This window comes from Falco naumanni, chromosome 9 (assembly GCF_017639655.2).
Source record: "Falco naumanni isolate bFalNau1 chromosome 9, bFalNau1.pat, whole genome shotgun sequence".
NCBI lineage: Eukaryota > Metazoa > Chordata > Aves > Falconiformes > Falconidae > Falco > Falco naumanni.
In genome coordinates, this window is record NC_054062.1 from 8617024 (window position 1) to 8643599 (window position 26576).

The 26576-nt window shown below is 55.1% G+C and overlaps 1 protein-coding gene across 1 annotated transcript; it reads left to right on the forward strand.

Annotated features, from left to right (window-relative positions):
* Positions 1-466: 466 nt before the first annotated feature.
* SARDH (sarcosine dehydrogenase) lies at positions 467-26509 on the forward strand. Its single transcript, XM_040606763.1, has 22 exons — positions 467-611; positions 1092-1208; positions 1967-2288; positions 2897-3075; positions 3596-3775; positions 4379-4502; positions 4704-4804; positions 6209-6313; positions 6775-6904; positions 9219-9305; positions 9426-9516; positions 11483-11624; positions 13247-13330; positions 14065-14178; positions 14728-14866; positions 15470-15583; positions 17126-17273; positions 17628-17721; positions 22626-22788; positions 23115-23283; positions 23749-23884; positions 25959-26509. The coding sequence occupies exons 3-22, from the start codon at positions 1973-1975 to the stop codon at positions 26082-26084; spliced, it is 2742 nt and encodes a 913-aa protein (XP_040462697.1). The 5' UTR covers positions 467-611; positions 1092-1208; positions 1967-1972; the 3' UTR covers positions 26085-26509.
* The last annotated feature ends 67 nt before the right edge of the window (positions 26510-26576 follow it).

Here is a 26576-nt window from a genome sequence, read left to right on the forward strand (position 1 = left end):
GAAATGCTTCTGGCCTGTCAAACAGAAACACCCCACTGCAAACAGGAGTTTAAACTTGTTTGCATCTCTGCGGTTATTTTGAGCAATTAGTCCATGGAGAATTCTGGAGGAATTGGGGCCCTCGCTTTAAAACTTAGAAACCAATTTTATCTTTGAGAGAAGGAAAGAGATGCTGCCTGAGGCAGGGGCTGATGCTGGAACAAGCAAACCCCTCCACTTCTATTCAAACCTTTCCCAAACAGAGTGATTTTGGATGCAGACTGGGTGCCACAGTGTGTTCAGTGCACGAGAGCAGAGGCATGGGGCAGCGGGGGGCACTTCTCAGGGTCATGGTGCTGTTAAATGCTACAAGCCCCCAAAACACCATCCCTGGACTTCTCAGGGCTCCATGGGGCCGGGAGGGCACTGCAGGGACCACAATGGTGCTCGGACCCTGACCCCAGCAACTGCTGGCCAAAGCCTGGCTCCACCACGACCTCTGCTCCTCCGAGATAGCTGCATCGGGCCCCTCAGAGCCACCTCTGAAAAACCTGTGTCACCTGCCTACCCTGCCCAAACAAGCCCTAATTTCAGGGGTGAGTCCTGAGCAGGAGGAGCAATAAACTTTCAGGGTGAGAGATTGAAATCAAACTTTTATTTTCCCATCCTCTCCTAAATTAAAATTTTTTTTGGTGTTCCCACCTTCGCTTTGAGCTCCCGGGGCTGGCTTAGGAAATGTGTAAATTTATTTTAATTCTGCTTTTAAAACGTAACTGCTGGGAACTACGGCAGGAGGGTCAGATGGTGCCTTTCCTCGCCGTGTTTGCTTTCTGGCATCCAGCTGACGGCTCCAGCCAGCGCCGAAAGAGCCCGGGAGGCTGCGAGTTCCCACTGGCCCCAGCTGGGCTGTTTGTTCTCCGCCAGGCACTGAGCCGGGGAGAAAAGCAGCATTTTCCTCCCTGTTTGGAATTTTTCTGCTCTATCGGACTTTTCTTCTTCATCAAGCAGCAGCAGAGCCAGAGGAAGGGATAAGAGGGGGGTGAGCCTCCGTGTCCCGGCTGCCTGGGTTGTCTCTGCTCGCCTCTGGTGCTGGTTAATGTTTTTTGCAGCAGGGGCCGAAGGGACAGCCGTGCGAGGAGGAGGAGGAGGAGGAGGAGGAGAGCATCGAGGAAGGCAGGGGCCCCACGGCCGTTGTGGCAGGGAAAGCCAGCCCGGAGTGAGCCTCGCCGGTGAGTGGAGCTGTGGGTGGTGGGAAGCAGCCGTGGGCTGTCCGAGAAACTCCAGTGGGTGTCACAGATATTCCTGAGCGGGAGTGGGTGGCTTTGCAGGACTGCTGGGGACAGCGGGGGGACAGCTGGGGTGTTGGACGCCACGTGGCAGCGAGCGGGGGGTCTCGGTGGGTGAGCGGTGCAGCCCCTGGCCATGGCCCGTGGCTCATGTGGAAGCGGGTCGGTGCTGGTGTGTGGGATCCCACTGCACCCCGACTTGTGCACCCAAAAGCGTGCCCCCGGAGCAACCCCTGAGCCGGGAGCCCTGTGCGCAGGGGCTGGGGTGCCTGCAGCAGGATCTGTCCCGTGCCCCCCCAGCAGCCACTGCACTGCCTTCCTTTGATAGGGAGCAAACCTTGTACCTTCGCTGTGCCCAAACAGCTCCTGAACACAAGGAGGGGGGAAGTGGTTTCTGCAGGCGTGAGCAAGCACGGTCACAGGCGTTGCCATGCCCTGTGCATTCCCAAGCCCCTTTTTCAAGCAGGGCCCCTCCGAAGGGTGGGTGGGAGCTGCACGTGCAGCCGGGATCCCGTTTCCCTGCTGGAAGGGGGTCCCAGCAGCCCCCTCAGGAACGTGCCCCATGGCTCGCTCCAGCCGCCGTGAGCTGCTCAGCCCCTTGCACAGCACCCAGAGATGCTGCTACCACTGAAACGGTGGTGAGCAGCCGAGCTGGCCAGGGGTCCCCTCCCCATGTAGCAAGGCATTTTTGGGATTTGCAGGTGGAGATGTCGTACGTGAGTTGTGCCTTGCGGGTGGCTGCCCCCCGCTGCCTGCCAGCCTCCTGGAGAAGCCCCCGGCCCTTCAGCAGCACGATGGGCCCCACGGTGAAGAAGAGCGTCCCGTACCAGAAGACACTGAAGGAGGAAGGCTCTGGGAGTGGGGAGCCCAGCCAGCCCCTGCCGCCCTCGGCTGAGGTGGTGGTGGTTGGGGGGGGCAGCCTGGGCTGCCAGACCACCTACCACCTGGCCAAGCAGGGTGTCACCAGCGTTGTGCTGCTGGAGAGGGACCGCCTGACCTCGGGCACCACTTGGCACACGGCTGGTGAGGCAGTGGGCACAGCGTGGGGGTGGGGGCGGGATGCCCATAGTTTGGGATGTGCTGTTATTCCTGGAGTGAAGCATCGCACAGTCTGGCTCTGGATGTGCTGGAGAGTTTTGTCTTTAAACGTGAAGAATTTCAGGGTTTCTGTTTTTTTCCTTTTAGCATAATGTTTTGTTAAGAAACCACACACACACACACCCCAATTTAATTTTATTTTGTAAAGTTTTATATGATCACAGGAAAAGGAAACGGCTTTTTTCCATGCTTTTCCTTTTTTCTTCTTTAAGCATATTTTCTTTGGCAGGCAGGGGCGAGCTAGAAGAGGTAAATTCCATAAGCTTTTTAGTGTTTTGTCTCTTTTGGGGTTGTGTACTCCATAAACCCCTTTTTTCCCATTCATTTAATGCCCAAAGAAAGCAGAAATCGATGATTTCTAGCACTCCCACATCACCTTGAGATGGAGAGGTGGAGCGATGGAGCAAGAGCCATGGCAGGGTACCACGGGCCACGCATGGGGTGGCAGGGCCCCTGCTGCATCCCACTCCGGGTGATGGAGGGCTGCTGGAGCCGTCTGTCCCACCTGTGGGCTGTGTGTCCATCTGTCCCAGGTCTGCTGTGGCAGCTGCGTCCCAGCGATGTGGAGGTGGAGCTGCTGGCACACACGCGGGACGTGGTCAGCCGGGACCTGCCGGTGGAGACGGGGCTGCACACAGGCTGGGTGGAGAACGGAGGGCTCTTCATCGCCTCCAACAAGCAGCGCCTTGATGAGTACAAGAGGCTCATGTCGGTAGGGTAAAGCCCCTCGCTGTGTCCCCTGGCCAGGTGGGCTGCAGGAGCTGGTGTTTATCTCCAGCCCACAAGAGCAGGGATGGGTGTCCCAGGGCTACGGAGCCCCTGGGTCTCCAAATGGCCCGTCCCTCCTGCCTGCAGAGCTGCCAGTGGCCTGGGGTGGGCTTCCAGGGCAGCCTCCTGGCTTCCGTAAGGCTGCTGAAATCAGGCAAAATGCTGGCAAAGCAGCAAAACTAAACCCAACCATGGATTTTTGCCCTTTCAGATAGCAGTAGCATCATTTTTCCAGTTGTACTGGAGTGGTAGTGTCATTTTTCTAGCTGCACAGGCAGCTTGCATGTGAACACGGGACCATATTCCCTGAAATCTGCAGAGCATCCCACCCCGTGCTGGATTTAGGGCTTCCCTTGGGGCAGCAGTTGCCTCTTGTCCTGGGGATCTCCTTCTCCTCCAGCAGCAAGGGATGAGCAAACTTTTGCTGCCTGCTTGAGCTCCCAGTTTTCTTGTCCGGTTGGCAGCTGGGGAAGGTGTATGGTGTGGAGTCCTACGTCCTGACCCCATCGCAGACCAAGGACCTGTACCCACTGATGAACACTGACGACCTGTACGGCACGTTGTACGTCCCCAAGGATGGCACCATGGATCCAGCTGGTACCTGCTCAACTCTTGCCAGAGCAGCAACTGCCAGAGGCGCTACGGTAGTTCCTAATCAGTAATTCCTTGTTAATGCCTGTTGACGCTGGGAGGAGATTTTGTCTTCTGCCTTCCCCATCTCCTCCTTTCCCACTGGAGCAGAGCTGCTCCTGCAGCATCAGCTCTTTGCCCAAGAAGGCTCTTGTCCTGTTCAGTTTTGGTGGCTGTTTGGGTCACAGTGGCAAAGCTGGCAGGAGCCATGAGATCCAGGGAAAATACAGGATGAAAAAAAGACCTTTAGGAGCAAGACAAGGCAGTGGCCAAGGCAGGTTCCTCAGGAGATCAGAGGCTTTAGGGTCAGGTAACACAATCCATTCCTTGAGACAGGGACTACCAACCTGTCCTTGGTGGGTTGCTTTGCTCACGTGCATGTCAATTATAAACATCCTCTGCAAGTGCAGATGGAGGGAGCAGCAGTTCAGGTCTGCAGCTGAGGAGGGCTCTGCTGGTATCAGCAGTGACAGCTGTTGGGAAAGGGAGATGGCCATTGCCAGACCGCTGCTTCCATTCACCCCCCCCAGGGGTGGGGGCTATATGTCAGGTGAGCCGGGTCGTCCCACCGCCCTCGCAACCCTGCCGTGACTCTGCCACCCTTCCTCTACCACCAGATCATTGAGAACTGCCCAGTCACGGGCATCCAGGTCAGAGCTGACGATTTCGGGGTGAAGAGGGTGTATGCGGTGGAGACGGCCCACGGGACCATCCAGACTCCTTGTGTGGTCAACTGTGCAGGTACGTGACACAGAGCGTGTGGGGAAGGTAGGGGAGCAGGGCTGCGGCCGCAGGGCGTGGGGTGGCTTTGCATCCCATGAGTCAGAGGGTCTGCATCAGTCCTTGTCCCCCCCACCTGGCTGTCACCCCCAGACTGCCGCAGCTCTCTGGTGGGGTGTGGGGGACGAAGAGGTGCTCAGCGCAGCGTTGGTCTCTCCACAGGCGTATGGGCGCGAGCCCTGGGCCAGCTGGCTGGCGTGCACGTGCCGCTGGTGGGGATGCATCATGCCTACGTGGTGACCGAGCGCATCGAGGGCATTCAGGTCAGTCCTGCGTGGCTGCAGGTCGGCTCCTCTTCTCTGGAGAGCTGGCTGCTGCCCCACTGCATGCAGCAGGGTGAGGTGGGAAAGACGCTCCCCCCGGGACCCCCAGACTGGCAGGACCCCCCACATATTCCTGCTTTCAGTGCGAGCCTGCGCTGCCAGGTCAGGCTCTCCACCTGGGGAAGTGCACACCCAGCACCTTCTCCTTCTAGCAGTACTATCAGACTACCTTTAATAGAGTCACATTTAATATTTAACAATTTTATGACTAGCAGGATAATTTCTTCATTTTTTTTCATCTCAGCAGAATTATTTTAGGGTCCCTTATGTGTATAGCAGCTTTCCTAAAGACGCCAAGCACTTTCTGAACAAGCCCCAGTCCCCAGCAGGCAGGGGGTAGCTCTCCAAGCATTTCTAAACTGTCCCAAGAAATCTGTTCTTGCCATCTGGCTATGGGGAATTGTTCAGGAGTCGAAGGAGATTTCATTCACTCAGGCACCAGGGCTTTGAAGGTGACGTGTTATTCAGTTTCCATCCCACTGACATAGTCCTGTGTCTGATTTCTCACTCCAAGGTGCCTTGTTTTAAGAAGTGCTCGTGTCCCTGATTACATTTACATCCCAGTAACTCCTCTGTGCCGTACAGACGCAGTGAGAAAGAAACTTTTCAGAGAACAGGCTGCAGCTTGCAGACCCCGGTGTCTCCTGTTCACTTAATTCCATTTGTCCACATGAATTGCAGTAGGCCCTACACTGATACCTCCGTGCTACCTAAATGTTTCTCTATCCATTATTCACAAGAACAAATCCCTCGTTCTTTGCGCACTACTGCCTGCGTGTTGTGCTGTTGCATCCTCCTGCGGAGGTGGGTGGCAGAGGAGTGATGCTTTCCGAGCTAGGATCAAACGCAGGAGCTGCTCCTGCTCCCTCGAACATCCCTGGTACTGCCTGTGCCGTGGAGGAGCAGCCGGAGAGCCAAGGTGCTGCTGCTCCGGCGCCTGTGCAAAAGCACCCGCAGCACGGCTGGAGTTCACCAGCTGCTGATTAGCCAGGATTTGTGCAGGACTCGACGTCCAGCTGGAGTGCTCGGTGAACGGGCACGCTGCCCACAGCATCGCTGCCTGCATAAGCCGCTTGGCCCGTGGTTTGGCCAGGTTGGCTGGGGCTGCCCTGGGTGCCTTCTGCTTGGGGCAAGGTGGGCATCCAGGTGGCAGGGCTGAGGGGACATCCATGGAGCCACTGCTGCTCCCGTCCTCAGTGGACCACTGCTGCGGGTGCCGACCCTGTGCCCCAGACCCCCAGCTCATCCCGCTCAGCTCGCTGGGGCGCAGCCAGGGTGATGTCGGGGTCTCCCCGTGCCTCTCGGGCCCCTCTCACCCCTCCGCTCCTGCTCCCTGTTTTTCAGAACATGCCGAACGTTCGCGATCATGATGCCTCGGTGTATCTCCGTCTCCAAGGCGATGCCCTTTCCGTGGGTGGATATGAGTCAAACCCCATCTTCTGGGAGGAGGTGAGTGGTGTTGGGAGATTTTCCGGAGGAATGAGGCAGGTTTCCAGGGAACCCACCTCAGAGGGGTGGGTGTAGGCAGGACCGCCTCAGCTCCTGCAGGTACCAACCTCTCTGAGGCCAGTGGGGAAAGCAGGGGAGAGCATCTTCCCTTTGGGTCTCTCTGTGACATAGATACGAGATGCAGAGGCAGCAGAAATGAGATGAGAAGGCTGGGCTGGGGAGATTCAGAGGCCACCGTGCGGTCCCTGTCCTGCTGCATCATCCCTTTATCCAGGTGCAGGTGTCTTAATTCAGGCTATGCCCCAGACCTTTGGCTTGGCTGAGCTGTTCACAAAACCCCAAAGAAACCAGTCTGCAAAGCAGCCTCTATTTTCCAAAGTCTCCAAGGCTGGCAGAACAAAGTTCTTACACCATCATCTGTGCTCTATTCTGTGTTTCTGATTCCTGTTTCCCACCTTCAGGTATCTGAAAAATTTGCTTTTGGCCTCTTTGATCTGGACTGGGATGTTTTCATGCAACACATTGAAGGTGCCATCAACAGGGTCCCAGTGCTGGAGAAAACGGGCATTAAATCCACTGTCTGCGGGCCAGGTAAGGCGGCTGCGCGGCACTGCGGCGGCTGCCTTCCTCCAATGGGTCTTGATGGAGGCAAGGGGAAAAAATTTCATAACCTGGGGAGAAGACAAGCTTTCTGAAGGCAGAGAAAGCGCCTGGGGTCGGGCTGCAGTGGTGGCATCTTCCAAGGGGTGGCATCGCAGGCTTAGCCTAGGTGGAGAAACACTCAGAGAGTTTTATTGCCTTGGTCCAAACTGGGGGGTGGCTGGTACAGATCTGCAGCCCATGCTGTGGCCACTGGGCTGGGGGAATAAGAGGCAGATTTTTTTAAGCAGCGTCCATTGTTTTTACCAAGTGTTATATTATTATTTTTACTGGGCTGATGACATTAGATTTACCCAGATTTACATCCCAGGCTGTCTGGTGTGATGTTAAAGGCCCTAGCACAGCTGCAGCGGCAGCGGGAGGTGATGCCAGCTGTTGAACCCGAACCCCATGCACTTGCTTTGGCCTTGAAATCCATCACAAGCTAAAAATAATAATAATAATAATAATAAAAAATTTAAAATCCCTTTTTGCTGAGGCATTTAAAGGGAAGCTCTCGAACCCTCATGGCCCTCGGGGAGGGAGTGGTGCTGCTATACGAGGGGAAAGTAGGGCACATCTTCTGCCCCGCGGCAGATCAAACACGACATGTACAGGGTGGAGGCTATGGCCCTGGGTGCAGCAGGTTGGATTAAACTGTGGTGTAAGCAGAGCTGGTGGCCTCCAGTGGGGAGCTGGCTTCTTATAGATAGATGTCTCATGTTTGTAGTACAGTAATGTAATTTTCAAAGGGTCAGCGCTCACCCTTTTCTACTTCTTGATTTAAACCAGCAGCTGGTTTGCTGGCTACAGCTGAGCCACGCTGGGCTGAAGCAAACAGCAAACGCTTGTCCTTTCTGCTGCACAGTAAATATTTCACCACCACCAGAACAGCTACCACGCCGTGGTCAGGCGCAAGGGATGAAAGTGGGCTAAACCAGGGTGGTTTAAGCTGTTTCTGCTCTGGCTGCTGGTCCAGCCCTGCAGCCGAGTGGGCCAAGGTCCAATGTGAGCACTCAGCATCCCTCCCAGCGCAAAGTCAGCAGGGCTGGCATGCACCAGTGGTGACGGGGAGATGCTGATCGGTGTTGCTCCAGTAACTCAGCAGGTATGTAGTCATACCAGTATAGGGATACCGGCATGTGAGAAGCTGCTTTGATGAAAGTGGAAATATTCTTCTGGCTTTGCTCTTGCCTTGTGAGCACAGACATCATGGGAAACAAACGGCATTGCTGAGCGGGGAAGGGACCAGACTGAACTCTGTCTTCCCTCTCTTCTTCCACATGGATGGATGCACCACTGTGAAACAGGGAGGAGGATCACACACCTCTGTCAGTGTTTTGCTCTGGCCTCCCTAGCAGGGATTTGCACAGGGACCGTGGGTGATATCCCTATGGGGAGCAGCAGCTGGCAGCACAAGACATCATTAGCACAGGAGCCTTGGGCAACAGCAGCAGCAATCCCTCAGCTGAATGAAGTAGCTTAAATTCATGAAATCTTCCAGCAGAAATCCATGACAATGAAATATAATCATCATCATGAAATATGGCCCAGTTGCTGAAGAGGCAATGAACAGGTTGGTCCAGCCCCCTTGATGGGGATTGGGAGCAAGAAAGATGCTGCTTCAGCCACTGCAACACCTCATGCACGATCTGGTTGAGGATTCATGCTGCTTTACAAATTTTCAGTCTAAACCCTAACGCCAAGGTCTTCCCCTCGCAGTGCTGGCATGCAGCAGGTGCTGCTGAGCTCCCTGTGGGTGCAGGGGGCACAGTTACCCCCCAGCCCGGGGCCTCGATGCTGCAGGGACAGACTGTACAACACGCTGGGCTGCAAAGGAGCTGCCTTGTGCCACCAGCACCTGCCTCTGCCACCGGCGCTGCGATGTGCATGTAGATGTGTGTGTGTATACTCTCATGCAAGCTTCTGAAGCAAATATATGTGTATATACATATGTATCTTTGCTTCAGGAGCCTGCACAAGGCACCTGCATGATGCTGGGCATCCCAGTACCAGTGTAGTCTTCTCTTTGGCCTCTGCTGCCTGGGCGCTGTTGGAGAGGCAGGGGAGGGGGGGCGATGCTTGAGCTGCAATGCTGGGAAGTGCTCCGTGTTGGTCCATTTCTGGCCCCATTGACCTCTCTGGGAGCAGGAGCAGAATGAGGCCAGTGTGGGAAGCTGTAGGAACCCTGCTCCTTAAAGTGTGTGATGTGTCCCCAAAATGCCTGTCCTGACCTTGCTGGCACATCCTCGTCTGTGTCTTGCAGAGTCTTTCACAGCTGACCACAAGCCACTCATGGGAGAAGCTCCAGAAGTCCGAGGCTTCTTCCTGGGCTGTGGTTTCAACAGTGCTGGTAAGAGAGAGCTGAAGGGATCACACCTTGGGCATCCTGATGTGGGCATCGTATCCCGGGCAGAGCCTGGCACCCACAGCCATGCTTGGCATCATCTGGGTCTGCTCCTCTTCCCCCCAGGGATGATGCTGGGAGGTGGCTGCGGGAGGGAGCTGGCTCACTGGATCATCCGTGGGCGGCCGGAGAAGGACATGTACGGCTACGACATCAGGCAAGTCACCCCAGCTGCCCCAGGTCTCCACCAGCTATGGGCTCCTTCACTGACACCCCTCATCCTTGGGTGGTCCTTGGGGGTGGGTTTTGAGGCACAGCTGGATGCTGGCATTGGGAGTGGGTGTCTGGGCAGCATCTGTGCTGCAGCCTGTGTCCCTCCGTGGAGCTGGAATCAATTACACTCAGTGGCTTTAATGAATTTACGTGTGGGGTTTATCCCATTTGCCTCATTCCACTTCTACACAAACAGCTTCCATCAGACACAAGGAGATTGCGGTGATGGGAAAGGACAGGGTAATTACGTTTGGGTTTTGTTGTTGTTCAATTAGTGCCGTGCCTAATCCTCTAAGTTAATAATCAGGGGTGATGATTTCAACAGGAGAAAGATTAGCTTTCCCCCGCTCTGCAGCGTGACATGGGCCAGGAATTCTGACTGTGCCAATGTTGGCTCTGTAATTGCTTTTAACTTGCGTGATTATATTTGATTGGGTTTGGGCTTTCTTATAGGGCTGGTAGTGACAGCCACCACCTTGTCAGGGACAAAGCTTTTAAAATCATGTTGCTTCAGTAGCAAAGCTGGTGAACACCCCGCTGACTCGGGCTGGGAGGAGAGGGGACTTGGTGCTGGTGCCCAGTCAGTGGGAGATGCCTCCGGCAGCCTTCCTTCACCAGCCCCGCAGCCGGGGCAGCGATGGGCCAGGACCAGGAAGGAGAAATCCCCCGGCTGAGCAGGCACCATCATCCGGGGGGCCTGGCACCACCGCAGCCACGATGGGGCTGACCTGTGCCACGAGACCCCAGCCCTGCTCAGAGAGTGCCTGGGGGCTTTCCAGCCCTGGCAGCTGGATTACCTGAGCATCTCCCATATCCCATCTGCCCTGTCATCAAGCTGGTGCCAGTCCCATTTTTTTTATTTTTATTTTGGTGACAATTACTAAGCTTCTCTTTGAATAACTCCCTTTTCCGCACATTTAAATATTTATCCTCTGAAAACACTCGCTTGTAAATATTTCATCTGGCAGCTGTTGCTCCTCTTGCCGCTGTCAAACATTCCGCACGTCACTGGCAGGGCTGGGGCTGACAGCGTGGCTGGGGGTGCCAGTGACATGCCATGTGCCAGTGACATGCCATGTGTCACCTGCTGCCTGTCCCGTGCCGGCAGAAGAGGCAACTGCTCTCACAGCGAGCCCATGGCTGCTTTTGGGGAGCATTGCTTGCACTGCTGCAGGGCTCAGCCCTGGTGTCCTGCTTCTCTGCACCCAGGCAGTGGGGAGGGAAGCTGAAAATATTATTTTAAATAGCCCTAGAAATGACATTTTGTCTTGCCTGCTCCCTGCCTCTCTTTCTGCAGCCCCAAGGAAGGTGCCACGGGCACCCAGGGCTGCTGTCCGTGAGTTATAGGTCTCTGGTAATAACAACCCAAGTGTGTGCTGAGCTGGCACATTCCTTCAAGGAGCTTTTCTGTTTGAAAGATGAAAATATGTCAAACAAATTTAAAATGTTTCAGGTTTTATTTATATTTCAGCCTAGGGAGAATTGGATGAAAAATGTAAGGAATGTCCAGGGCTCGCTCTCTCATCAGGGCTGTATTTAAACCCAGGCTGTGTACAAGGTGTGCTGAGGCAGACCAGAATGAACCTCAAGTTTCCTCTGTCTGTGTTTTCCCCCCCAGCAGGGCTGTGTTCTGCCCCCAGTTGCACTGGGGTAGATGCCCCAGAGCTGGGGAGCTCGGTGGGGGCTGCAGCAAGTGCCTGGCTCTGATGGGCAGCACTGCGGCGTGGCCAGCACCAAGCCCTGCTTGGTCCCTCTGCTCTCCTATCCATGAAATGGGTGCAGGAATAGTGGTTTTATGCCACAGCAGCTGCATCCGCATCTGGGTCTGGCCAGGAGGGCCGTGCCTGGGGGAGGAGGCACCCCATGAGCTGGTGGGCTCATCCAGACGGTGCCCTGTCCCTGCCTTCCAGGAGGTTTCACCACTCCCTCACCGACAACAACCGCTGGATCCGGGAGCGGAGCCACGAGTCCTACGCCAAGAACTACTCCGTCGTCTTCCCCCACGATGAGCCGCTGGCAGGGCGCAATGTGAGGAAGGACCCCCTGCACGAGGTGAGGATGCCCACCCCGGCCCACGCTGCCGTGCCAGGAGCGATGGGAGACCCTCGCAGCAAAAAAAAAGAGGTGGCAAGTATTGCTCCCCAAAGCAGCGTGCTGCATCCGTGCTCCCATCCACCCATCCTGGGAAGATCCCTGCCGAATTCCAAAGCTCACCGGGTGCACGCTGTGAGGGTGCTGGGGCTGTGGATAGTTTAATGGTAGAGTTGCCAAGCATTCCCATAATATTTGACTTAGCAAATATGGTTTAAGAGCCCGGTGATGGTCACTGGCCAACAGAAAAGCGGAGAGAAGGGCTCAGAGGCTTATTTCATCCACTGCCAGGCTGGCTCGTGGGCAGCTGCAAGAGCTGCGGGATGCTCAGTGCCAGCTGGGATCTCCTGCCCTGTGCTCACTGTGACTCACTTGCAGCTCAGCAGCGGTTTCTCCTCCTCAAAATAGTGTCTTGCAATAGGGAGCAAGGATGGGACACGAGGAGGGATGTGGGAAGAGTGGAGAGCAGCTGTGCCTTGGTGGTTTTGCCAGCAGCTCTTAAGTCCCTGCTGATTTTGCTCCCTGGAGCCGCCAGCCAAGTCTCCTCCCTGCTCCCACCTTCACCAGCCAGTTCCTTGCACAAATCTCCATAGGTGAATCCTTTCAAGATGCAGCACTTGAGAAAAAAACCCAATTTCCAGCAGTTTGCTGCACTAGCAGCGTTGCAGCTGCCGCAGCTCAGAGCCCCCAAAATCACCCTGAGGTGCCTGGGGTGACCCGGGACCAACACCTCATCCCACCTCACTGCTGGTGGCCCCAGTCCCAGCCCTGGCATGGAGCATCCTCGTTTCTCGAGCCCATTTCTGCTTGTTGCTAATTCATATCACACTGTTCCTCTTGCAATGGAGAGCAGAGGCTCAAGCCATAAAGCAGACATCCCTCCCCACCATCCCCCGGTGTTTGGTTGACAGCTCAGTTGTTTTCTGTCACCGAGGATGCAATTTATTTTTTAATAGCATGTCTAATAAGTGATGCCCATTTGACTGACAGCCTGGTATTTATACATGCAGCTCCAGAACATGTGCTGTGTTTTATAAATAGGCACTGAATCATTTCTGAAATGTTCAACAGAAACTATTCTTTTCCGAACAGAGGCACCAAACAAAAATATCTTAATGGAACCCTAATTAATTGTGTGCAGAGAGATTTTCCTGAGAGTACAGAGGCAGAATGAGAAGGTTGCTATATAAATCTTAAATGTTATTATATAATGACTCCAGTAAACATCGGGGGGAATCTTGCTCTCTGGATTTTGTGTCTCTTGGTTGGTAATTCATGCACCGTAGCGCAAGCTTTGGTGGGGTGCACAGCTGGGCTGCCAGATTCCTGCCCGTCAGCTGCTGTTGAGGCAAATACCTTTCTTGGGGGGACAAAAATATCAGGCAATTTGCAGGCAGTTGGCGTTTGCCACTGTTTTAAAGGACAAACCGCAGAGCTGATTTTAGCTGCTGATAGCCAAAGCCAAGGGTTCACAAGTTGGGTCTTGAGCACGTATTTGAGAGCAGCCTGGGTGCTGCTCAAAAACTAGTGAAAAGGGTTTTTTTTAACCATTTGCTCCTGTTTCTCTGGCTTCACACTCATAGGAGCTGCTGCGACAGGGCTGCGTATTCCAGGAGCGGCATGGCTGGGAGAGGCCGGGCTGGTTCAGCCCCGGGGGAGCAGCCCCGGTAAGCGTAGCACACGTTTTGGGGGGCATTCAGCCTGCAGGGTACTGGCTGTGCCCAGCACGTGTAGGATGTGTGTTGCGTGTGCAGGGTGTGCGATACGCTGCAAGCAGTTGCATGCCCCCAAATCAGATCGATAAAAGCTGTTGGGCTTTAATTCATTATAACAGCAGTAAGAGGGAGATTTGTGTGTGCATGTTGCATGTGTCTGTCTGCCTGTCCCTCTGCAACAGGCAGCATCTGCCTGCAGTGCCCCCAAATGACAGGCACTGATCTGACTTCTTCTATGTGTTGAAGAGAACAGCAGGCAGGGATGCTGCGGTGGGGACCCATCACTGTGGGCAGGGATACTGGGATGGGGACCCATCCTTGTGGGCAGGGATGCTGGGGTGGGGGACCCATCACTGTGGGCAGGGATGCCAGTGTGGGGACCTATCCCCGTGGGCAGGGCTGCTGGTCTGGGGACCCATCACGGTGGGAAGGGATGGTGGCATGGGGACCCATCACGGTGGTCAGGGATGCCGGGGTGGGGACCCATCCCCATGGGCAGGGATGCTGGCATGGGGGACCCATCACAGTGGTCAGGGATGCCGGGGTGGGGACCCATTACCACAGCCATGTCCTGCATGGACCCACTCCTCTCCTGGCATGGGATGAATGCGACTGGGAGCAACCCCTCAGCCTCAGCCTCACATCACCTTCCTCACTGCCCCCATCCTCCTGCTTCCCCCTGCCAGGTCCTGGATTACGACTACTATGGTGCATACGGCCAGGAGCGCCACAGGGACTACACCTACAACCGGCTGCTGGGGGACGAGTACACCTTCGACTTCCCCCCCCACCATAACATTGTGAGTGCAGGGGGCGGCCCCCCCCGGCCAAAACCGCTAGGCACATCTGGAGCTGGGGGGTCAGAGGCAGCAGGAGCCATGCCACACTGCCACATTGGATGGAGTTGGTGAGGCTCAAAGGGAAGGCAGGCAATGAGCTTTGCCCAAAACTGGGAAAAATGTTCCAAAAAGATGAAGTGAAATGTGTGGTCCATGCTCAGAAACCTCAGCAGAGAGGCCATAGGAATTTTTCTGCTGCTTTCATAAATGAAAGAGTTGAAACTAGCTTGGAGGGAAAACACAATTTGATAAAATTTAGCTATTATTGCTGATAACTGTCACTGTGTAAAGTGAGGTAAGGAATGGGACTGAGCATCCAGGGTAGCCTGTCAGGCTTGCTCCATTTAGTAAGTGATTTTTCAGGAGTGTTTTGAAGCTATACAGCCTCTAAAGGCACCAGGGAAGCATCCGGGTATTGTTGCCCGTTACATAAATGGTTTTAATATGAGTATCCTTTGGTGGAGTTGAGAATACAGCTCAATTTCAGCGGTGTGTTTGCTTTAATTGCAGATCAAGAATGAATGCTTAACATGCAGAAACGCCCTGGCTCTCTTTGACATGTCTTATTTTGGGAAATTCTACCTGGTTGGTCCTGAAGCAACAAAAGCTGCAAACTGGCTGTTTACTGCCGATGTGAGCAAAGCACCAGGTACTGGCTCAACCTCCTTATTTCGGCTGCCTCTGCTGAGCACTGCCCTGGGAAATCACATCTTACACCAAAACAACCCATGGGGTGCCCGGGCTGCCTTTTCTTTTTAAGTGCTGCTGTTGCAGAGGGTATGGGAAGCGTGTGAGGGCGACTGCTTTCCCTGTCCTCTCCGGAGGCTGTATTCTGCTCTCATTTATGAAGGGACTAATGTGCTCTGAGCTTGGGGGGGGGGGGGGGGGGGGGGGGGGGAGGGGCGGGAGGTCTGGCCCTCTGGTTCCAGCTGTGGCTCACAGCTGGAGATGTGATGGGTGCTGGAGGAAATCAAGCACAACCCTCACCAACAAGTTTGCATGGGGAGAACCTGCCCCTTCTCCAGGGCTGGGAGGCAGCTTATGGCATTTCCGAGGATGCAGCTTCAGCTCCTCGCCCAGATCGCAAGGGGAAAAAGCGTCGCTCCTCTTCCTATCCTGGTACTGGGATGTCCAGGCAGCTGATGTAACGATGAGGATAAATTTTCCTGCTGCCCACCTCCTTTTGCCAGGTCTGTGGCTCCGTGCTGGGGCCGGCTGACGGGCAGCAATGCCATCTCCTTCCTTCCCCCAGGCTCCACCGTGTACACCTGCATGCTGAACAAGCAGGGCGGCGTGGAGAGCGACCTGACCGTCAGCCGGATCAGTCCCGGGGACCCGGCCTCCCCCCTGGCCCCCACCTTCGAAGGTAAAAGCCCGGAGCATGGGGGTGCTGGAGGTGGGCACATTCTGCAGCTGCCATGGGGCTTGGGGCAGGGGGGGTGGGTACCAGCTGGTTTACCCTCCTGCAGTTCATCTCCCAGCCTCTCCCGCTGCCTTTTTCAGCTGCATCAATGCACACAAAGACCTTTCCAGTCCCAGGAAACCGTGGTGGCAGGTTCGGTCCAAGGCCCGCCAGCATCTCCTCCATCCCCACCATGCTTGGGGGGGCTGCAGATGCGGAGTGATTGCATTTTCCTAATGGCAGCCACCTGGCTTTTTCCACCTCCTCCCCTCGGTCCCCCTAACATGATTATCCCCCTTGTCCTCAGGGCCCTGCACTGCTCATCGCTGTTATTGGGTTTGTCCGGCCCTGGCTGGCGGCTCTGACCTCTCCCCAAGTCCTTATCAGCTGCAATAAAGAGGAATTGAAACGGAGCAGCGCAGCCAGCCCCGAGGGCAGAAATGGCATTAGGCAGCAGCAGCGGAGGACGGTGCCGAGCTGGGCTCTGGCAGCGCTGCCAAGCGCCATGCCCGGTGGCACCAGCACTGGCACCAGAAGGGAGGTTTGCACTGGGGTGGCCAGTGCCCACGGAGCCCTGTCCCCACACCGTGTCACCTTCAGATCTGCTGCTCGGAAGGGAGTAGCCCCACAGTGGCTGCAGCCCCCACTGCCAGCCCAGGGCAGTGGGCATCGTGGGGGCCACCTCGATGCCTTTGCCCCAGTGTGGCCCCCCGTCCCCGTGGGGAAATCCTGCATCCCTCTCATCTGGGGTGCCCGTGGGGGGCAGAAGGGTGATGGGAAGCGGATGGCAGAGCTGCAGGGTTTGTCGGGCAATGGAGGAGTTTAATTGCAGCGAAGTATTTTTCCAATTACAGTAGGTGGCTGCACTTATTACCGCTATGACAGATTATCAGAGAGCAATTTTGTAGTGGCAGGAAAGACAGAGGGAAGATTGATTACATACTAATCAGCTCTCAAACCCCATCCCTAGGGATTTTTCCACCCAGGATTACTGACGATGAAATTCTTCCTCGTACACAGTGCAGCCCCTGCACTGGTTATGGCCTGGTTGCTGCATCCCTCCCTGCTCCCAGCTGTAGTTCCCAGCTCCCCCCACACTTTGGCATCTCTTCTGTACCGAAACAAAAGAGCAGATAAAAGATGCTGTTGGTCTCAAGGGACAAAGTGTTTTTTCTCTTCCCGTGATGCTCGCTCACACATGGGCACCTCCAGACCTCGGAAAGCTTTTGTTTAACTTTTTCTTCTTTCAGGTTTTAATGGTCCTGTGGTTTTCACTGTTGAGCCCCACAAAAGGCAGCCTGGATGTTAACAGAGCCCCAAAGCCCTCCCTTGTCCCAGCACTATTTAACCCCCCCTTTTTTGGCAGCCCCTCTGGGCTGTGCAAGCTGGAGAGGCTCAGGGCTGCAGCTCAGCCTCTGGATAGCAAAACCAGCCCTGAGCTGAGCTGGGCACTGCCCCCAGCACGATGCTTTTGAGCCTGAAAGGCTGCTGGGGGGTGTCTTCCAGGGGATGGCTACTACCTGGCTATCGGCGGGGCTGTGGCTCAGCACAACTGGTCACACATCACCGCTGTGCTGCAGGACATGAAGCTCCAGTGCAAACTCCTCGACTGTTCAGAGGAGCTGGGCATGATGAGCATCCAGGGCCCCCTGAGGTGAGTACAGAAAGAGTGTTGTGGCCCCCTTCTTGCATCCTGATGATGGATGGAGGGATGCAGGGGTGGATGGAGGGATGACTCAGATGCAGGTCAGGTCCCCACGTTGAGCAGTGGTAGGTGTGAGCCCCATGGCTACAGGCAATGGTCTGGCTGGAGCCACACTCCATTTGCTGGGGAATTGGCATTTCTTTTGAGGCTGTCACGACATTGCGTGTCACCCACATCAGCTCCCCTTCAGAGGGAGAAGTCTGTCTTGTCAACAAGATGAGAAAGCAAGTTTTAGTGAGGGCCCTCAGAGCAGGCTGGCGTGCTATGTCCTTTCACCACGGCTGCTTTGCTATCTCCCCGCAGCCGTGTCGTCCTCCAAGAAGTGCTTGACACCGACCTCAGCAACGAAGCCTTCCCCTTCTCCACCCACAAGCTCACCACGGCTGCAGGATGCACGGTAGGATGGGGCTGGCCCTCGAGCTCCCTGGGGAGGTTGTTCCACTAGGGTGACCACCCACCAGCCACGCAGCTGAGCATCCTCTGCTAGGGAACCCATCTGCCCCCACATCGCTGTCATGGGCAGCAGGGACATGGTGGTGGTGGGTTTTTTTTTGGTTGGTTGGTTTTGTTTTGGGGTTATTTTTTTGGAAAAGGCCAAACCCAGGATGTTTTCCTTCCTGATTGCCTGCCAGGTGTCAGCTGGCTCTCCCAGCCCAGGGGTGTTATAGCCTGGGCTGAGCTTGGGGGAGATGGTGACTTATGGCTTTGCAGTGATGGTGGAGGAACAAGAGACAGCTTCCATGGATTAGGGGTGAGCACTGGTGATAAAGAGATTCACCCAACACTCTGGACACTTTCCATTTCCCCCTACACATAAAAAAATAGGGTTGATTTAATGTAAAGCATGTCAAGTACTGGTGGTGAGGGCTGAGCAGCCTGTGGAGCCGCTGTATTTGATCACAGGAGAAGTCTGACAACCTTAAGCTTTCTGTACCAGCGCAGATCATCCTGCATCTGCCCAGACTTGAGGGCTCACATCAGCGATTATGCAAGAAAAGCACAGAAATGGTGATGCTCCATGCTAACGCCTCAAGCCCTTCAGTCTTGGAACAAGGGGATGAGAAGCCCTTTGGGGCGATGGTGATAAGCAACATTGCTGACGGACTGGGGTGCCTGGTGGGGAGTCATGGGTGGGGGGGGTGCTGGCCGGCTCCTGCCCCCACAGCGCATCGCTGGGGGAGGTGCTGGTGTGGTGTTTTGCAAACAGAGGTGAGCTGGCTTTGCCTGCGCTGCCTGCGGAGCATCACGAGCGCGACAGGAGGTGGACCTTGTGCTGGGACCGGCAGTGATGAGTTTAACGCATTGGGTGGCATCACTCAGAGGTGTCGAGGTGTTGAGTGAGGAAGGCTCAGCCTAAAGCGGTTTGATGTTGTTGGCTGTGTTGTACAATGGTGGATCCATCCCCAGGGTTTGCTGTGAGGTTTCACAGTGCTGGCTGCTTGGTCAGACCCCTCTGTCTCGCCTGGTGTGGGGCAGCAAGAAAAGTGCCTTAAATCTCTCCCCCACCTCACCCAGCAGAGATCGATGTGGTCAGAAGTTATCCCTGGGGAAAGGGGGGGGGTGGCAGTTCTTTGGGGAGTTTTGTCATGTGTGAAGCTGTTGACTTAGCCTGCTTGAAACACTCTAAATAGAAGAGCGGGTGACTGTGGAGTGTCGTTATGTCAGAAGAGAAACATTCTGGGAAAACCTGCTGCTGGCAAGTTTTGGTACTGGGAAAAGCTTTTGCAAGGTTTGCCCAAGAGGCTCTGCCTTGGTTTCTTGTTGATGTTTATGCCGTATAAAATATTCCTTCCATCAAAAAAACACCTCTTTGGAAGAGAGGGTCGAGTTTGTACCCCATCCTTCCCTTGGAAGACCTGGGCAGGCGGCAGTCCCAGTGTCTGATTTGAGACAAGGGGGTGAAGGCAGCAGTAAATCCTGTAAAAGGCAGCAGGAGAACAGGGAGCTGGAGGCAGGCTGGATATTTACTGAAACTGGGTTAAGCCGCGCGCGGCCACTTTTCATTCAGAATTAAAGTGGCTTTAATTTGAATGCAGCTGGCTGCTGAAGGGATTGCTACTAAATGAAATTAAGGCTTCTTGATTTGTGAGCAAGAGCCTAGCCAGGGTTTAGGGTGGTTTAACCAAGCCACAGATTTTGGCCATCTCGATTTCATCCTCCAAACTGTCGCCATCAGCACACCCTGTGCTCTTTGTGCCAAAAACCTACAGTGCACCCAGTGTCCCTTGGAGGGGAACAGCAGCGCAGGGGACCCAAAAGCCAGTCTGTTGTTGCAGGTTGCCCAACATGTTGCATTTCAGTCTCCACGGGGGAGTTATAACCCTTGCCACATCCTCCCAGGTCACACCTGTGGCAAGCTGAAAACATCTTGTGGTAATCTATTTATCTCTGGGAAAGGTATATGGATGTTCCCGTCTTCAAGAGCGTGATTAGTTTGTTTGCATTTCACGTCAGGTTTATGGAAATAATCCAGTTTAGTTAGAAATTTTGTGGCTTCTTTTGAGTGTAAATGCCCTGACTGTCAGAAAAAAGCTTTCCTGAGATATGTGAGGGCTCTGGGCTTGCAGGGGGCTTCCTGCCTGCTACCCGGATCACCCTTTGGGAGGTCTCCTGCAGACCCCCCTGGACAATAAGCCCAGGGGACTCCATCCCACGCTGAAACTAGTGTAGGAGGGTTTCTCAGGACATTGAGCTGAAACTTTCACTGATATTATCGCCTTCCAGGGGGACTAAACTGAACCTAACATCTTTAAAAAGTTATTGCTGAGATTTTCGTGCATTAGCTCAGTAGTTGAACGAAATCAGCTGGAGTGAAAGGAGAGTTCCAGCAGAGTTAATGACTCTGGAAATTACCAATTGGTCTGGGAGTTTATATATAGTGTCTCTCATTGTACTGAACAGCACAGAAAGGTCCCCTTTGAATTTCACGGCTGGATACAGGGTAAAGTTCAGGTTTTCATTTTCTAGAATACTTAAAATGCTTTTGAATTGCTGCTGAAAGATGCAGGAATTGATGCTATTTCATGGCTTCAGTTGAAATCTAACAGAAAAACCTGTTCCTGGGGGAACTGAGCAGAAAGTCAGCAGGAGCGGCTCAGCCCAGCCCCTGATATCCCTCTTGGCCTCCGTGGTGGGATGTGCACCCCTGCCTGAGGTACACACACGGGGTGCAGCCCCAGCCTCTGCCTGTGCAAAGCTAATGACTGCCACCCCGATTTTCCCAAAGGTGCCTGTTTTCTGTGGTGCACTGCTCTGCCCCACTGCTCTTACTGGGATGCTTGCTCCCCTGGAGCAGCAGTGGCTTGAGGGGAATTTTCTGCCGGGAGTAACTTGCTTCTGAGAGTAAACTGCACTTCAGCTGCAGTGCTGACTGCTGAGTTGCAGGCAGGGTTAATGAGCCGGGAAGTTGCCTGTCAATCCCCAGAGCATCTCCTGCCGCAATGTACGTGGTAGCTGGCTGCAGCGACTTGATCTCTGGCTGTTCCCTAATTAGATGACACCTTTGTATGGAGTGAAAAGCTTCTCTGCACCCCTTGTGTCTGCACACCTCGAAAGCGACCGCCAGGCTTTGTGCTTCGCTGCAGGGCTGTGGTGGGGACCAAAGGAAGGATGGCTCCCTGGCATGGCTTCTTCTCAGGAGGCTCAAATTAAACTCCCAATACCTATAGTGTTCCTTTCTGCTCTCCACTTCCATTGTAAAGGCTAAGGCATCTTAAAAGCCAGCTTAAACTGTTTGAGGAAATAATTTGTGCAGTGCTGGTAGAGAATGGGGGTGCTGGAGGAAAGGATGGACTTGGGTTCTCAGCCATCGCCCACTGGCCATCTTCACAGTGGAGAGCCTGGGCACCCCTTTGGTACTTCTTGTGCCTGTTGTTGCCTGTTTGGGGCAGTGACTGCTGTTGTCTGTCATTATTTATAACCGAGATTAGAGAGCACAGCTGAGAACAGCTCCCAGTTGTAGCAAGAGCTTAGCAAATGGCAAGATGCAGCTTCAAAAACCACATAGATCTATTGCTCAGGAACATGCTTTAGTAGGGAACTTGGTAGTCCTGGGTTAACAGTTGGACTTGATGATCTTAAAGGTCTTTTCCAACCTAAATGACTCTATGATCTGTGATTCATGATTCAATGACATCCCAGAGCCAGCATGGGCATGGGCAAGGCAGCCTCAAAGCTGCAGAGCATGGCTGGCCAACAGAACCAGCCTGGAAATCTCTTCCTAGCTGAAAACTGCTTTATTGAGACTGCAGATCACAATCTGGCATGAAACTCTTGAGTTAATCTCGCTCCCAAAGCGAGGTATGCATTTGCAGTTGATGTGCTTCCCAAGGGATGAACCAGAGGGGGTTTTGTGGGGGAGGAAGCGGAGAAATCCAAAGCAGAGGGAAATGCAGCTCAGACTCAAGGGCTATCTCCAGGGAAGGTGCCTGGGCTGGGGTGGCCCCAACTGGCCTGGAAAGCTTTGGGAATGCAGGCTGTTTCAGTAGGGACAACAGGAGGATGCAGGCAAGCCTGCCTAGGCAAGAAGCAGGGCAGTGTCAGCATGGCTCGAGGTCCGTGTGCCCGGGAGGGCAGGCAGGAACATCTCCGAGGATGAGACTTCTCATGAGAAGCAGCTAGTCCCTGGTGCTGGTCTGCTCGTTCCTCTGTGGAGCTCCACACATTTGGTGTGGAGCTCATTTGGCAGCAGAGCTGCTTTGGGGCACAGCCTCTGCTGGGGGGAGCCTGAGCATCCCCTGGGCTGAGCAGGGTGTCGGTCGGGGCACTGGTCTTCAGGTGCACCTGCTGCAGGAGCACAGTCCCAAGTGGGAGTCATCTCCAGGGGACAGCAGCCGCAAAGTGCCCCAAAGGAGGACAGTCCCGCTGGGGACTGGCTTTCCCATCTGAGGGACTGATCTGGGGCTCTGCAGGGCTGGGGGTTCCTGCAGGCTTTCTTCTGGTGTCGATGGATCAGCAGAGGGAGACAAAAGCCTGGCTGGAGCTGGAGCATCACGTCTAACCCCAGCCTGGCTGCTGTGACAACCCTGAGATCAGTGGCCGGAGGATGCTGGAGGCAGAGCTGGTCATCCCTCCTGGGCGCTGATGGTAGCTGGGTTTAAGGTGCCAAGCTTAGGCTGTCCAGAGAGGAGAAATTCAGTCTGACCCTGGCTTTGTGCACTGGGGAGAGCACAAAGATGAGAGAAGAGATGCCTTCTGTCAAGGCACGGCATCTGCACAAGGTTTCTGGGTGAGCTGGCTTTCCCCCGCCGTGGTGGCATGTGGCTCCTTCTGCAGGGGTGTTGGCCGTCTTGCATTTCACAGGTCCGTGCCATGAGGTTGTCGTTCGTCGGGGAGATGGGCTGGGAGCTGCACGTGCCCAAGGCAGACTGCGTGAAGGTTTACCAGGCGGTGATGCAGGCAGGTGCCCGGCACGGCATTACCAACGCCGGCTACAGAGCCATTGACAGCCTCAGCATCGAGAAAGGTTTCTTGCTTTCCTTACAGCAGCGTTTGCTGCTTTGCCTCTGGCCAGGGGACCAGGGCAAGTGGGTTTTTCCCAGCTTCAGGGGTGGGTTAGTGTGACTGGAGGTCTGGCAGCTACTGGCAGAGATGCTACTGGCCCCAGTGCTCCTTGTTGGGACTTCCCCAATACGGGCTCCTCTTGAGGGTGCTTTGTCCAGGGCCAAGTGAATTGGGGGTAACAGGGGTGTCCAAGATGCAGGGGTGATCTCTTGGTCTCCTGATGCTGCTCACCCTGGGCTTGCTGCCACGGCAGGGAGAGGCTGGGTGACCCACACTTGCTTTCTGCAGGGTACAGACACTGGCATGCAGACCTGCGCCCTGATGATACCCCCCTAGAAGCAGGCTTAGCCTTCACCTGCAAGCTCAAATCTGGCATCCCCTTCCTGGGCCGGGAGGCTGTGGAGGCTCAGAAAGCCAAGGGCATCTTCCGCCGCCTCATCTGCTTCACCACTGAGGAGTGAGTACTGCTGCCGGGCTCTGCTCCGTGCCGGGCAGCAGCCAGCGCCAGCATCTGCCCCAGGACGAGCACCATCAGCCATCCCCTTCCATCCCTGCGCCTGGGCACGCACGTGGAGCTCAGTTGCAAGCCAGCTCAGCTGTTTTCCATGCTCTAATTCCATCTCTAATTTAAATCCCACTGCAAATTCCCTGCTGGATGTTTAATGGGAGCTGGAAGCAGTGTGGCAGGGAGCGGGTTTAGCTTGTTTCACCCAGAGCAGCGGGAGGTTTTGCAAATCGGGCTGGAGGGGCTTTGCCCTCGCCTGGGATCAACGGCGGAAGGTTAAAGAACCTGTAGGTGGTGGGAGCCCCGGCATGTGGGATGGCCCAGGGCAAAGCTGGGGTCTGGTCCTCCCAAGCCCCTCTTCCCTGTGGGGTCCTGACATGGGGCTTTGCTGACTGCAGCTCTGCCTTCGCCTTGCAGGAAGGTACCGATGTTTGGCCTGGAGGCAGTCTGGCGGGATGGCAAGGTGGTCGGCCACATCCGTCGGGCAGACTTTGGATTTGCCATCGACAAAACTATCGCCTATGGTTACATCCGTGACCCAGAGGGGGGCCCGGTGAGTACAGAACCCCTGCTGCCACCAGCCCCTGGGGACAGCTGAGCCTCCTTCCCCACACTGGGGGCTTGCTGGGGGGGAGCGTAGCGCTTTTTTGGGTTTGAAGCCATATGCACAAACCCGTTGCAAAGCTTGCTGTTGTCTGGGGAGCAAGACAGGGCAGCAGCCCCCCCCCCCCGCTTCCTCTGAGGGAGGCTGGAGGGTGAGGGATGCCACGGCTCGGTGGTGAGGTCGATCTCACCGGCTGTTGCTCTGCATGGTCCCAGCAATGCTCTCCAGCTCAAGTGCTGCCTTGGGTGTTAATTGCAACCAAGTATTTAATTGCAGCAGTGAATTAACTTATGTTATACGGAGCAATGGCCAATAGGAGCTCAGCAGGCTCTTAATCCTGGGAGACTCCTGGATAGTAAATCAGATGCCCTCATTACGCAGCACGCTGTAGGCAGGGGCCAAGGGACCCATGTGAGGACAGAGGGCTGTACATGATATCCCCAGGGATCCTCCCTGTGGCAAGCCAATAGCAGTGCGTACGCTCATGCTTTCATCCTCTTGCTTGCCTTGACTTTTAATCCTGCATCACTGCCAAGACTCCCAAGTCAAGCGGTTTTCTGTTCCAGTTGTCCCCTCAGCCCCTGGGAACCACCTTTTCTCCCCATGGTGAACGTCCCTCCCGCTAGACTTTCCCTTCCTTTCCCCACTTCCCACTCTCTGTCTCCCCTCCCTGTTACATCTCACTCCCCAGCTGCACCCACCTGCCCTAGGCAGTGTGACAGAGGCAGCAGGATGGATGTGGCAGGGGGACAGTCCCCTCCAGCCTCCAGCGAGGCACCAATGCAGCAGAGCGGTGCTGAGCGCATCCTGATGGGTGCATCCACTCCGCTGCTCGCACACTGCTGTGGGGAAGGCTCTGCCGCGGCAGCACACAGTGGGGCTGATGAGAGGCGCCGCGTGTGTGTGGTCACACCATGGGGTCCCCAGCCCTGCCAGCTCCTTCGTGTGGCCGCTGCGGCTGGCTGCAGCCAGCGCTCATTAAGCAGCTGTTAATGTGCAGCCCTCATCTCCCCGCTCCCTGGGTAACTCCCACTCGGTTGGGGCAGTAATTGCAGAAGGAGCGGGGAGCTTTGCGGTGCCCAGAGGATGCTCGGGGGATGTGCACTGGGACCCTGCCCCATACCATCCTCATCAGGGGCTTGGTGCTGGACCCAGACCCCACATCAACCCCCAGCCCTTGGAGGAGGACATGCAGATCGCACCTCTCCCTGGCAGTGGGGTGCCCAGCATGGCTGCTCAGGGCTTTGCTGTGTTGCATGTGGCTCTTTAGTTTCATTCCCATGGTTATGGCCCTTCAGCAACCGAGCGTGATGCTCCCCACCTCTGGGAAGGGGGTCCAGGGTGGACATGTCTCTGCAGCATCAGGGCTAGAGAGTCAGGGGAGCAGAAGAGGTACAGGGGGTGAGGCGGGGAGGAGAGGAACAAAAATTCTGTTCATTGCCAAATCATTAACAATTTCCAGGTGATAAAAACCCACCAGCATAGAGAGCCCCCAGCCCTTCCCTGCGCTGGGATGTCTGGGCCATCGGCACTGCCTGGCCCTGGGTGAGCCCTGTGGGCAGAGGGGACAGCTCACGCTTGTCATGCCAAGTGGTGACATCCTGGCTGCCACCACGGTCCCCTCCCACAGCCAGGGCTGACCCCGTTGGGGTGTGCCATCCCCCAGCCCAGCCTGGTTGCTCTGGCCCCTCCAGCACTGAGCTCCCACAGCCTGGCTGTAAGTGCACCCTGCACTAGGTGCCACTGAAAAAATCCCCAGGAAAAAAAAAAAAAAATCTCAAAAATCCCTAAATACTGTATTCTTTTTATTTTATTTTTTTAAACTGAGTGCTTTTAAAAATCCACTTTCCTCCTCTCCTTGCATCCTCCTGGGACAGCAGAGCTGGGTTTTCTGTGGAAAGCAGATCTGTGGGGTGGGAGCTTGTCCAGTGATGGAGCTGAGATGCTGGCAGGGGGCTGGTGCCCCACCGGTGCCTCACAGCACCCAACGGGGGGGTTCACCATGGCTCTCTCTGCCCTGCAGGTCTCGCTGGATTTTGTGAAGAGCGGCAGCTACGAGCTGGAGCGGATGGGGGTGACCTACCCTGCCCGAGCGCACACCAAGTCCCCGTTCGACCCGGACAACAAGCGAGTGAAGGGCTTTTACTGAGCATGCGGCAGCAGGTGCTGAGGATGTGGGGATGGGGAGATGGAAAAAGCCATTAGGAGCTGCCGGCTGAATTCCCGGCCCCCGGGTGCCCCAGCTGGCTCCGGGGTCTGCTGGGAGAGCTGGGCCACTGTCTGCAGTGAACTCTTCAAACAAATTTGGGTTAAATTAGAGGGGAAGAGGAGGAAAAGATTCCAAAATGTCCAAAGATTTTGTTGTCCTTTTTTCTAAATGAAGCAGCACCACTACAGTAACAATTCTTTTCACTGGGTTAATTAGCCTGAAAACAGTGTTTTGCTCGACTGCAAATGAAGTGGTTTCAATTTTTGACTTTGCTGGAAACCCTTTCCCCCAAAATGTAGTTTCATGCTGCCTGGAAATGAATTTTTTAAACCAACTCTGCTGTTAATACAGCTGTAGCTTCCAAACCTGCTGTCCCTCCAGTCCCTTGCTGTGTCTGATGGGTGTCACCTCATCCTGGCTGTGCCCTGGGGA